This window comes from Rattus norvegicus, chromosome 14, assembly GCF_036323735.1.
Source record: "Rattus norvegicus strain BN/NHsdMcwi chromosome 14, GRCr8, whole genome shotgun sequence".
Lineage (NCBI taxonomy): Eukaryota > Metazoa > Chordata > Mammalia > Rodentia > Muridae > Rattus > Rattus norvegicus.
The window spans coordinates 9,063,835-9,076,624 of NC_086032.1; the positions used below are offsets into that span (position 1 = coordinate 9,063,835).

Consider the following 12,790-nt stretch of genomic DNA (forward strand, 5'->3'; position numbering starts at 1 on the left):
TGGCTCAGGTACCAAGGAGGAGCATCAGTGCATCCCCCAACAGGTCACTGTTTATCGCTGACCACGCCCCAGCTTCTCCGCCCCACTGGGTGAGCCCCAGTACAGAGACAGTATAGTTCTTCTGGGGGCTCTACGTCTCCTCGGGACCTTGCAAACAAGAGGAGCCTGAGGTGCAGAAGCAGCTTTAGCCACAGCTGCTGCCACAGCTGCTGCCACACCCAGGCCTGCCCACAAGCCCCAAGGAAAGCCATAAAACAGAGCTTCTCTGCACTTACTTTCCAAACGTTAAGGGGGAAACAAGCTAAAATTCGTTTCAAGCCACATTTCATGAAGCAAAGATCTCGCGGTTTCCAGGTTACATAGATGGAGATAACTTTACATGAGTGCCATTTTGATGCCATTTTCATCCGTCCTTCCCATTTTCCATGTCCCCCACTACTCACCCTCAAATTCATAACCTCTTCCTTTAACTATTAGTGACATAGATATTTGTGTGTGTGTGTGTGTGTGTGTGTGTGTGTGTGTGTGTGTGTGTGTGTGGTGTATTCCTGCCTCCGGACCCCGAGTGCTGAGACTACGGACATACTACGCCATGTTGCCCAGTTTGTGTGGTGGTCGGAATCAAACCCGAAGTCCTGGAGGACACTGGACCAACCGGGCTACACCCCTAGCCCTCAAGTTTGATTCTCAGTTATAAGGTTTCCACCCTAAACAACTATAACTTCCAAATGTTATGCCGTAAAGATCCAAGGAGTGGCTAAAGGCAGGGGAAGAGATGTGGAAACTGAATGAAATGGCCTAAAAATTCAAATGGCAAGGATTACCTGTGGGCAACGGAGCGCTTCTCGGCAGAGCCTGTCACTTTGACAGACTGAAAATCCCGCCTTCAGGTTCAAACTGAAAACCCAACTCTACAACAGACAGACCCAGGCCACTGGCTCTAAATCAATAGCAGTAATGACAGGCCCCTGCAGAATTAAGATAAACGAAAGGCCAGCTTTTCTTTATAGTCCTCGCTCACTGTAAACAGCCTGAGCCTTCGAGCACACTGATCTCCATCAGAGACTTACACAAACATGGTAGCAGACTCCTGGGAATGATGGGTATGCCTCTTCCAAAAGATGGGAAAACCTTTGGTGGATGGAAGCGAGCATAGAGACGAGAATCTGGACGCAATCGGCAGGAAGAATGCGCTGAGAACGTGCTCACCCATCGAAGTGAAGAAGTTCAGTCTCAAGCGAACAAATACAGTGCCAGGCATACTGTCCCCTGGCGCCGTCATTTTCTCTCCTAATTTAACCCCGGAATAATCCAATAGGATACACTCCATCCGTACACACAGAGCCCAAGGCTGTGATGAAGTGACCAGCCGGGGACCGCAGAGCCAGAAACGCCGGAGAACTTGTCCACGTTTCCATTTTATTCCTCAAAAGGGAGGGAGGGAGTCACTCCCTGCAGTGCCCACATTATCAGAAATAATTTGCATCTCACAAATCCTTTTCTTTCAGGGTTGGCAAAAGAACCCAGGGCTGTGCCCCTTAGGCACTGTGTCCACAGCTCTCTCACCTTCCTGTCAGCAATTTGATTCTCTTTCTGTTCCTTGTTGCTTTCTAATCATAAACCTCAGACCACGGAGACCAATCCCTGCCTCCTCTCACCTTAATCCTGAACCTTACAATTAACTTGGAAAGCAGTGGGCACCTTACAATGTTCAACCTATGCTCCTGTTGGATAAACATGAAACACACACACACACACACACACACACACACACACACACACCCTCAGTCTGAAGGTTTACTTTTCAGTTCATATCCCCAACAATTACTTCCCCTAATCTAACTAATCTTTGGCATACCTAATACCTATCAGGTTCTTATCAACCCCTGAGAAATTACCGGTTTAAAGACCCTGTCAACTTATTCTATCCTCAGTACTCCAAGCATTATCTTCAAATAGTTTGTCATACCAGAGACATGTAGACATGCATTCATACCTAGGGACACCTAGCAACAAAGGTAGCAAGAGGTAAATGCTCAAAACAAAACAAAACTGTTCGAGCACATATGCAAATGCACACACAATAAATAAGTGTAACAACTTTCAAATTAGAAATACTTTGTTTAAACTAAACACCAAAGCAAGGATAATCAATGTTGCCTGTCAGTGTCTTAATGCCCCATTGCAAGATTCTGCCCCACTTAGTGACAGAAAAGGTAGAGAAATGGAAGGAGGGAAAGGAGATATCAAACAAGAAGATAAAGCAGCCATTAGTCACAGAAAATGTAATGTCTACTAGAGTATTTGAGGACATCTACACTTCAGCACGGGTGTGGTGGTTGGTGGTTGGTGGTCGGCGGTCATGGTAAGCCATGTCGTCCCCCTCCTAGAACACACCACCACCCCCATGTGGGTTGCAGGGATCAAACTCAGGTCATCAGGCTTGGTGACAACTGCCATTTCACCAGTCTCCTGATGTCTTTTCCCCACTTTGAGATTGGATCTTACTCTGTAGCTCAACCTGACCTCAGAACAGCCCTGTCCCGGCAATTTAGGTGTTGAGATTATAGGCGTGATCACTATGTCAGACCAAAGGGAATATTAGTATCTCTAACTCCATGTTGGCGTTTAGAGGGTTTAGCATACACCCTTTAGCTGATCAAAAGAATTTGTTCTGTGTCTACCTGTTAATAATTTAAGACATAGCTGTAGAGAGATGGGTTTCATAAAGCCGTCTTCCTTCAGACATATCGTGTACTTTGACCATCATTACCACATACCTGCCCCTCCCCCTCTCCCCACACGTTCCTTCCCTTCCCCAGAGACTCCTTTCTACTTTCATGTCATATGTATCCATATGTAGCTACATAAAATCCATGTCCTAAAGAGAAAATGTAACAATCAAATTCTTAGACCCTTCTCAAAAAGTACTACTAATAATAGTACTTTCTTTTTAATTGTTTTAATTGTTTAATTGATTTATTTACATCATGTGTGTGGTGGGTGTTTTTGCCTGCTTGTATGTTTGTTCACTACATATGTACAGAGTCCGAGAAGGCCAGAAGAGAGCATTGGAATCCCCTTAGAACTGGAGTGAAGGGGTTGGGGATTTAGCTCAGTGGTAGAGCGTTGTTTGCCTAGCAAGCGCAAGGCCCTGGGTTCGGTCCCCAGCTCCAAAAAAAAAAAAAAAAAAAAAAAAAAAAAAGAACTGGCGTGAAAAGGCCACGTGGGTGCTGGGACTTGAACTTAGGACCTCTGGAAGAGCAGTCCATGTCCTTTGCCACTGAGCCATCTCTCCAGCCCTAATAACAATTTTTATGGCCATCAGGATGGCCCACAAGATTTTTTTTTTAAGACAAGATCTCACTCTTTAACCTAGGCTGTCCTCAAGCTCAAAGCAATCCTCCTGTCTCAGCTTCGCTGGTTTACTAGGATTACACTTGTGATGGTTTCAGTGAGCCACCTGGCAATGTAACAAACACCACAGTGAGCTATTCAACAGGCATCCAAGCCCAATTCAACCTCCAGAATTCGAGTATGGTCATTTAACACGCTGCCTGTTAACAATAAAAATGTTAAAAGTAAACATACAGTGGGCAGTGGAGTGTTTGTGTGTGTGAGTATGACTCGTGAGTGTGTGTGAGAGTATGAGTGTGTGTGATGTGTATGTGTGAGTGTGACTGTGTGTGTATGTGATGAGTGTGAATGTGTGAGTGTGTGTGTATGAATGTTAAAAGTAAACATACAATGGGCAGTGGAGTGTTTGTGTGTGTATATGAGTGTGTGTGTGTGTGAGTGTATGAGTATTTGATGTGTGTGAGTGTGTGTGTGTTAGGCTTATGGTAGGAGGTTGTGGTATGAGTGTGGTGCTGTGTGTGTGTGTATGTGTGTGTGTGTAAGTGTGAGTGTGTTTGGCTTGTGGTGGCAGGTTGTGGTATGAGTGTGGTGCTGTGTGTGTGTGTGTGTGTAAGTGTGAGTGTGTGTGTGTTTGGCTTGTGGTGGCAGGTTGTGGTATGAGTGTGGTGCTGTGTGTGTGTGTGTAAGTGTGAGTGTGTGTGTGTTTGGCTTGTGGTGGCAGGTTGTGGTATGAGTGTGGTGCGGTGTGTGTGTGTGTGTGTGTAAGTGTGAGTGTGTGTGTGTGTTTGGCTTGTGGTGGCAGGTTGTGGTATGAGTGTGGTGCGGTGTGTGTGTGTGTGTAAGTGTGAGTGTGTGTGTGTGTTTGGCTTGTGGTGGCAGGTTGTGGTATGAGTGTGGTGCGGTGTGTGTGTGTGTGTAAGTGTGAGTGTGTGTGTGTGTTTGGCTTGTGGTGGCAGGTTGTGGTATGAGTGTGGTGCTGTGTGTGTGTGTATGTGTGTGTGTAAGTGTGAGTGTGTGTGTGTGTGTTTGGCTTGTGGTGGCAGGTTGTGGTATGAGTGTGGTGCCTTGTGTCATGATGTGATTGTTGTGTCAGGGTATGGTATGAGTTCGCCATGTGTATTAACTTGGGTTTAAACTCATGTACATGTAGAGAGAAATAGAGATCTTCTCTGAAGTTCCTTACTGCTCTGGATGGAACACTCTTGGGGTCCTGACAAACTGAAAAGTCAGAACCTGGGAGGGAGTGGGTGGGTGGGTGAGAGAGCACCGTCATAGAAGCAGGGGGAGTAGCGGGTTTCTGGAGGGGAAACCAGGAAAGGGGATAACATTTGAAATGTAAATTAAAAAATACCCAGTAAAAGAAAAAAATAAAAAAAAAAAGTCAGAACCTGGACCAGCAATCATTTCGTCAAATACAGTAATTTGACAGCTGAGAACAACTGGGTGGTGCCACCCTCTGGAGATTAAAGCAGGGCCGTAATAAGCACCCAAAGGCTGCATGTACCTGCGGTTTCCCCTTATCTGGTTCTCCAAAGGACACCGCAGCCCAGGAATGCAGCCTAATCATTCAGCGAGGGCTAAAGAGCATCATCCCTGTCTATGGAGTTAGCAACCTGAGGAACGTCCGACTTAGGGAGGAGACGAAAATCCACAGCATAGTGGGACTACACTGTGTATGTCAAGATGTAAAAAAGAACCTTAAAACCTTGAGGGCTACCTGGCAAGGTAGTACACACCACCCAGTGCTTGAGAGCCTGAGGCAGCAAGAGCCAAAGATCAAGGCCAGTCTGGGCTACTTGGTGAAATGCCATTTTGGAAGAGAGAGTGGGACGGACTGGAGGTAAAGAATCTAACAGCTTCAAGGACTCAGCAAAGAAGTGGCCAGCAGGGTTGGGGATTTAGCTCAGTGGTAGAGCGCTTGCCTAGGAAGCACAAGGCCCTGGGTTCGGTCCCCAGCTCCGGAAAAAAAAAAAAAAAAAGCCGGAAAAAAAAAAAAGCCGGAAAAAAAAAGAAGTGGCCAGCAAAGAGACCTAGAAGAAAAGCATTAGCAGGCAGGCAGCAAGCACAGGTAGAAATATGTATCTAGGAGCTGCTCCTGTGCTAAGAAGGGACAGAGCCAAGTCCTGTGGGAGGACAGAAAATAAAGGCCAAAAAATGCACAGCTCAAAGAAGCTGGAGAAACCAAACGCAGCAGATTCTAAGCATTCACACTATTCATTTAGTCATAAAGACACAGAGCACCCACCCACCATACAGGAGCGCCCCCCTACAGGCTCAATGCTTGGATGTGTTTTCACTCCTCAAAACAACTATGTGGAAAGCTAAGTCCGGTCCCAATCTGTAACACCAGGACCCAGTAGGTACACTGTCAAGACCCTCAAAGCCAGCCAAGGCTCCAAGGGCAAGATCCTGTCTCAAACCCAAAACAAAGTGTGTATGCAAATAGACGTCTGTCGTTACTCCTATTTCGCGGACGAATGCAGTAAGGTACAGGGATCAGAAGACCTTGCTAGATCAGACGCTGAGAAACAGGGATGAGATGTAAGTGGTAAACCTATCCAGTCTACAGGGCCTCTGCACTAAGACCACTGTCTGTCACGCTTAATTCAAGCAAACCTTTGGACTCAGATTCTCACATCGCTTGCCTCCCAGCCTGGAGAAGCCTTCTAAATCTCACTAAAGGCCTGTATAAACTTAAGCTGAAGTCACCTCCTCTCAGGTGGACCTAGCACCTTTGTCCACGGAACCTGCCACAAACCCGGGGCCAAGCTGAGGCCAAAGAGGAAACCTTGGTGATGATATTCCAGTGCACCCGATTAGATTTAAAAAAAAAATCCCTATGACTCCACTAAAATAAAATCAGATTCTTCTCTGCCACCCGGCCATTGGTTTTCTTATCTCGGGCAACCAAGTAGTACAGAGATGCCTCTGTGGTCACAAAAGGACCTCTGAAACCTGGGGCTGTAAAAAACTCAGCGAAGGGACAGCCCGCGAGGCATAGTGGGTAATATAGCTGCTGATACAGCAAACGGCTGGCTGTCATCGAGTTAGTCTAGTAAGTAAAAGATTGCAGTGAAGATGAAACCCAGGTAGAGGTTCTCTCAGGTTCCCGTCCCATCCCCAACCCCCGCGGCCCCACTACTGACCCCTTTCCCAAATTACTATTCAGTCCCTGACACTCCAAGCTTCCTAAGTCATCAGAGCAGGGCTCCACCTCCTTCCCTGCACTCACCTCCAAGGTTTTCACCAGGATCTTCATGTAGATCTCCGAGATGCCCAGGGATAGTCCGAAGGCGGAGGGCAAAAGGATGAGGCTGCCCACCAGCGTCAGCCAGGTGGAGAGGAGCTTCACCACCAGGTCTGTCCCCTCCATGTCTCGGCAAGCCCTCTGGGAGAGGTCCCCAGGAAAGCCAAGCGCGGTAGGTGTCGGAGTCCCCTGGCAGTTCAGCCGCAGCTCGGAAAACACAGCGTCCAATCCGGAGTTGGGCTCCGGGGAGTCTGCGCCGCCTGCCTCGCTCTCTTCAGCTCTGCGGAGCGAAGAGGAAAGGGGAGACGAGAACTCTCAGAACTACTGCGATCTCTTTGCTTCTTCCCCTTGGGTCCCCGTTGTCCCTGGAGGCCCAGGCCAAGCTGTGGCCACGGCAGCTGGCTCAGACCTGAGTGTCTCGGGCGAGAAGACCCAGCTGGGTGACCTAGGGGACACCCTAGTGCAGTCAGAGCGCACGGAGGCAGCCAGGAACGCGCCCCACCCCGGGCCTGGTTTCCTCCGGGTAGCGATTGCGACAACCCGGCGGTGACTCACCGAGGCCCTCGGGCAGCGAGGATCCCTGCAGGCTCCCTGCACCTTGGCGTGGGCTGCGGGATATGCGGGTAGCCAGTAGCTTTCGGGCGCCGGGCTCCCTTTTTCTACACTCTGTCCTTGCCCCACCCCCCTCGCCACCCAACAGGGAGCTCCCTGGCACCACCGCGTGCCGGGGGCGCCGCCGCCTAGAGAGCCGCCGCCCTCTGCCCCGCCCCGCCCCCCGCACTCCCGGCAAAGGTTCTTTCGGTAGCAGACTTTCCATCTTCACCCACAGAGTGGACCTCTGACGTCTCCAAGACGCCGAGGAAGACCTTGTTTGTGAGCGTGCAACACGACCTCCTGGGAGGGGCTTTCGGGAAGAGGAAACTACAGAGCCAGGGTGAGCAGTCACGCACCGCCGCTCGCGGCTCTCCCACACCTCCTTCCTTACCCTAGCCAGCTGCAGTCAGGGAAAGAGAAAGCTCGCCCGCTCGCTCTCTCTCCACAAGTCGCCTTAGCCACTCTGCCACTACCTCCCTGGCCCGGAATAGACCCAGAAAACTGAAGCGGTGGTGTGGCAGGAGACTGGAATTCCAGCACTTACACTCGGGAATCTGCGACTGAAGGATCAAGAGATGGGTCTGGGTTGTTTTGAGTTCCAGCAGTGAGCCTAGGGCTATATAGGTAAATCCTTTATAGACCTTTCTTTAAAAGGGCTGGCGAACCGGTGAGCGGGCTGGGGGAGGGGAGGACGGGACACCCTAGAGGCTGTTTGTCACTCCCCTCCCTAGAGGAGATTCCACTCTGAGCTTCTCTTGGGTACGTACGCAGAGCACAGACTGCAGAAAACGCTGCGCAAACGCTAGCCTTAACCCAACCGACCTGAGTTTCTCTGGGGTCCACGTCCCACGCCGCTACGGTGCTAGCCCTCACTAGAACAAAGAAGAAAAGAATCCTGCATGTGAATGCCACTGCGGGTCAACCAGCTTTAAGGATGAGCGCGAGAAGGGATGTTGAGAGCAGCAGTACGCAAAACGACTGACGAGGATCCAAACCATCACTGAATCCGCTCTAGATTCTTCGAAGGACTAAACTCTTTTACAGTTGACAGTCGCGAGTTGGTTTTGGAACTGGAAAAAGTGGGAGAGCCAGCAAAATGAACTGAAAGTATTTACAGCAAATAAATATTGCAGAGAACGCTGTCTCCTCTTCTCCCCTTCCCCCCCAGGAGTGGAGGAAGGAGGAAGCTGGCCTTCAAAGACTGTACAGGTTTGGCCTCCTGCCAGTTGCAGACAGGCTTTCCACTAAGAAGGAGAGCTGGGAATAATGAAAGTTGTGAAGGAAAAAGTGTCAGGAGCTTTCTCTGAACGCAGCTTCTGGGGCCAGTGAGACAGCTGTCAACAAAGGTGCCTGATGCAAACCAATTATGATGAACCGTCGGTCAATCTTTGGACACCACCACCACCGCCCCACCCCCACCCCACCACCGCATAAAGGGAGAGCAAATTTATTTCCTGACCACACGTGCTCGGTGGCATGCCTCCCACACACACGAAATACATAAAACATAGTAAAAATTGTTTTCTGAAGCGTATCACCAGCTATGATGGGGAATCCCAACACTTAAGAAATGGAGACAAGAGAATCAGGAGTTCAAGACCAGCATGGGTTTTTTTAGACACCCCCCCATCTAAAACAAAAACAAAAGTAAACATCTATGGATATGCAGAAAGACACTGGAAGCTGGCCAACACATCTGGGTACATGTGTGGTTTGTACAGTTAGCCCACAAGCGAGGGTTTATTAGCTCATTTAATGTTCAGGTAAAATATTTAACCTCCATTATTTGCTCCAGCTGAAGTAACAAAGGGCTGCTGAGTGACTGCTCCCTTGTCCACCATGCAGAGGAAACATACAGGAGGCCCTGTTTCTGCTTAGCCACACACTGTTGCTCAGTACACACACACACACACACACACACACACACACACACACACACACACACACCAGGAAGGTTTGTTGTTTAGGTCTTTTTTTTTTTTTTTAATGTCTTCATAAGTAACCAGAAATCAAAAAACAGGCCATGGGGGCAGTGTTCCTTCCCACCTGACACACAGCAATGTCAACAAAAAGCCTCCTGAAAGACACAACCCCCCCCCCCCCCACTTGGCAACCTTAAGAAAGCAGAGGCTCAGGGCCTGCCTCTCCCTATCTCCCTTTATCCTCAGAAACTCCTCTTCCTGCAGTGAGGGCTCCCCGGCCTTAACAAATCAGCTTTTACCTTTATGGAAGCCAGAAATCTGAAATTAAGGTGTGTGCTTTATACATGGTCAGGCTCTTCGCAAGAGCTCTAGGGGAGACTTTGCTTGCCTCTTCAAGCTTCTGAAGTTCGAAGACTCTGGTCTCTGTTCCCATGACCTTCTTCTCCCTGGGCATCCCTTTTGGCATTTGAATGAACTCAAGGAACAGGCAGGAGTCTGTCCTGGTGATCCTTTTACTTAAGTCTCTTATTCTGGGGCAGACTGTGAGACCTCAGGGTGGGGTGGGAGACAGTTTCGGGTTCAGTTCTGCAGTGTGGCTTCAATGCAGATAAAGGAGTTCCAGAGATGTTCTTCCCATACTGCAGTGCTTTAGATCAGATGTTCAGCCAAAGGACAAGATCTCCACTTTGGGTTTGTTTTTTTGTTTTGTTTTGTTTTGTTTTGTTTTTTCTTCCCTAAGTCCAGTGGCAGAATGATCCAGGGAACAATCCTCAGCACTACGTTTGGGTTTCAGTCTCAAGGGTCACCATTTTGGTCTTCTGTAGAGGGATAGAAGGAATTGTGTTCCCTTGGGAGAGATGTGGTCAGATGCAGCAGATAAGGAAACAAGTCCCTGCCTAGAAAAAGGAGGGAAAGGAAGGAGGGAGGCAGCCTGAGAACGCATCTCACCAGTAGAGCGCTCGCACAAGGCCCTGGGTTCAAATGAAATAACATGCCAGCATTCTATCTGTTTGGTTAGTTGTTGCAGTACTAACAATCAACGCCAAGGCGCTCTCTCTCTCTCTCTCTCTCTCTCTCTCTCTCTCTCTCTCTCTCTCATTGTCTTTTCTTGTTTGTTTTGAGGTCTGTTAGTCTTTTGTTGTTGTTTTGGTTTTAGACAGGGGCGGTCTATGGCCCTGGCTATCCTGGAACTTGCTGTATAGATTAGGCTATCCCTAAACTCACAGAGATCCACTTACCTCTGCCTGCAGAGGGTTGGGATTAAAGGTGTGCACTACCACACCCAGTTCCTAAGTTGTTCGTTCGTTTATTTGTTTGTTTTTTGAGACAAGGTCTCCTGTAGCCCAGTGCAGAGGAATTTTAATCCAGCAACACGGCTGCTCTGGCAAGGGATCACAGTGTCTAAAGACCTTCTAGGTCTATGTGATCTAACTGGAAGGACACACCTTTTATCCCTCTGACTGGAACAGAGAGAGTCCCTGAGTACACACCTTTAATCCCAAACCTTGAAGGTAAGGTTGGTTTGTAGAAGGAAGCAGCCATTTTGGAAGTGATGTCTAATTGGGGGCCAAAGTTATGAATCAGAGAAAAACGTGATAGAATGAGTCAGAGATGGGATACACCCAACTCTCGGTAGAACAGACAGGAAAGAGAGGCAACTTAAGAGCAGCAAAGACTGAGTCGTGGAGGAAAGCAGTTCAGTTGAGTTTGTGCAGTCAGAGAAGTCAGTTCGGTTCAGTTCAGGGAATTCAGAGGCAGTTTTCCCAAGCAGAGCAATTCAGTGAAAAGCCAAGAGAAGCCAGTTTGAATCACTCAACTGGAGAAGAGTTTTGAGTCAGATTAGCTGAGTTGAACCAGCCAGCCAGAGTTCAGAAAGAACTAGAAAAGGCGAGCTTATTCAGCAGTAAACCTCCAAGATGACAATTACATCTAGCAAATAAAAGCAACCCTTCTAAGTAGACAAGGCTAGACTTGAACTCCTAGTTCCAAAATAGGATTTATAGACCTGGGTCCAAGTACCCAGTTCAGTTCCACAAGGCATCCCAGTTTGGAGAGACAATACCATGAATTCTCCACGTTCCACAGTCTGCATTAACTTGAACACATTTCAACAAGACTTTTCTTATGTGCTTCCTCCAACTCCCAAACCCCAACTCCCCTTCATACAGGGACTCTTCTGTAGACCATTTTACCAGAATGCAATGCTTCTCTCTGTGGCCATATACACTCCTCTCCCTCAAATCTCTCATGCCACATGTCAAGGAGCCAACACAGATCATATCAATTGCTAAAGATGGCTACAGCACTTGAACATTCTAGAACCAGGAAAAACAGCTACGATGTGTTTAAGGGCTCACTGGATCCACTGCTGATGACCTGAGCTTAAAGTCCATCATCACCATAAGCTCCTGACTTTACTACTGGACAAAGAGACGTTTGGGGTGTCTAGGTATTGATCCAGAAACAGTATCCACATTCCCTGAAAGTCTATTTACCTCTCATTCAATGCACGGTCACTTCATGGGTCCCTCTGGGGAAGATGGAGAAACACATTAGTAAATACAAATCTTGTCAGGGTTCCAGCAGCTTGGCTTTTGAGAGGTTCTAGGTCCACACACTGGATCAAGTTCAAGAATTGAGTGAAAGATCATGACTATTTTCTGATTCTGGCTGGACTTCAGTGCTCGTGGAAATACAGTAAAGCACTGGTCTATTTCATTATAAACCACAATTCAGTGCTAAGCCAGCCATTCTGATACAGTTACCACATCACACACAGCACATCTGTGGGGATTGATATATCCTCTTATCACTTATATCACTATAAACTTGTAAAATAGAGCTCAATAGTACATTGCATATACCATGCCAACAGGGGTCGGCCAAGTCTACATGAGACTTTGTAGAAAGAGCAAACAAAGCATACCTTTAATCTCAGCACTTGGGAGGCAGGGGCAGGTGGATCTGAGTTCAAAGCCAGCCTGGTCTACAGAGTAAGTTCCAGGATAGCCAGGGCTACACAGAGAAACCCTGTCTCAAAAACAAAACAAAACAAAACAAAACAACAAAAATAAACAAAAAGCTAAATTGCCAGGAACTGAGTATTCAGGAAAACTACAGGGAACCAGAACTTAAGGGATATTCAGTCTTAGAGATTTACCAGCTCTGACCATTTTACTGTTGGTCAGTAAAAGCCAGTCTTGAAAAGGTTAGTTGAAATGAAGAACAATATTTTTGGAAACTGGAGTCAAGACCACCAATATTAATAAGATACCTAACAGAAGGAACTTAAGGAAGGATTTATTTTTGGTTCAGTTTGGTAATTTACTGTCCTTTCTCATTTTTGATTCATATACCACACACACATGTATACCACACACAAACAAACACACAGGCACACACATATACATACATGTACATATAATACACACAGAAACATACACATATACCACACACAAACACACACATGCACATACACACATGTACATACACACATACATACACACATACATATACACACATGTACATACATATGCATGCACAAACACATGTACACATGTACATGCATGCACACACATACACACATATGTACATACACACATGCACACACATGTACATACTTGCAGACATACACACACACATTTGACCACATTACCCCAATCATCCCTCA

At 47.5% G+C, this 12,790-nt stretch overlaps 1 protein-coding gene and 1 long non-coding RNA gene across 6 annotated transcripts in view; one reads left to right on the top strand and one right to left on the bottom strand.

The window, feature by feature from the left end:
* The window catches only part of Gpat3 (glycerol-3-phosphate acyltransferase 3), a 53,791-nt gene extending 45,073 nt beyond the window's left edge, over positions 1-8,718 (bottom strand). Inside the window, exons 1-3 of one of the 5 annotated variants that reach the window (XM_039091833.2) lie at positions 8,314-8,586; positions 8,021-8,070; positions 6,590-6,884 (exon numbers count right to left, since the gene is read on the bottom strand). In XM_039091833.2, coding sequence (XP_038947761.1) covers positions 6,590-6,730 — 141 coding nt within the window. In that variant the 5' untranslated portion in view covers positions 6,731-6,884; positions 8,021-8,070; positions 8,314-8,586. Of the gene's footprint in view, positions 1-6,589; positions 7,032-7,159; positions 7,376-7,742; positions 7,977-8,020 lie in introns of those variants that run through there. The other 4 variants (XM_008770020.4, XM_008770021.4, XM_008770019.4 and 1 more) reach the window with 4 other exon arrangements.
* LOC134481711 (uncharacterized) lies at positions 7,545-8,335 on the top strand. The gene is made up of 2 exons (XR_010057452.1): positions 7,545-7,822; positions 7,970-8,335. It is a non-coding gene; the product is annotated as an uncharacterized LOC134481711 (long non-coding RNA).
* Positions 8,719-12,790: the final 4,072 nt, after the last annotated feature.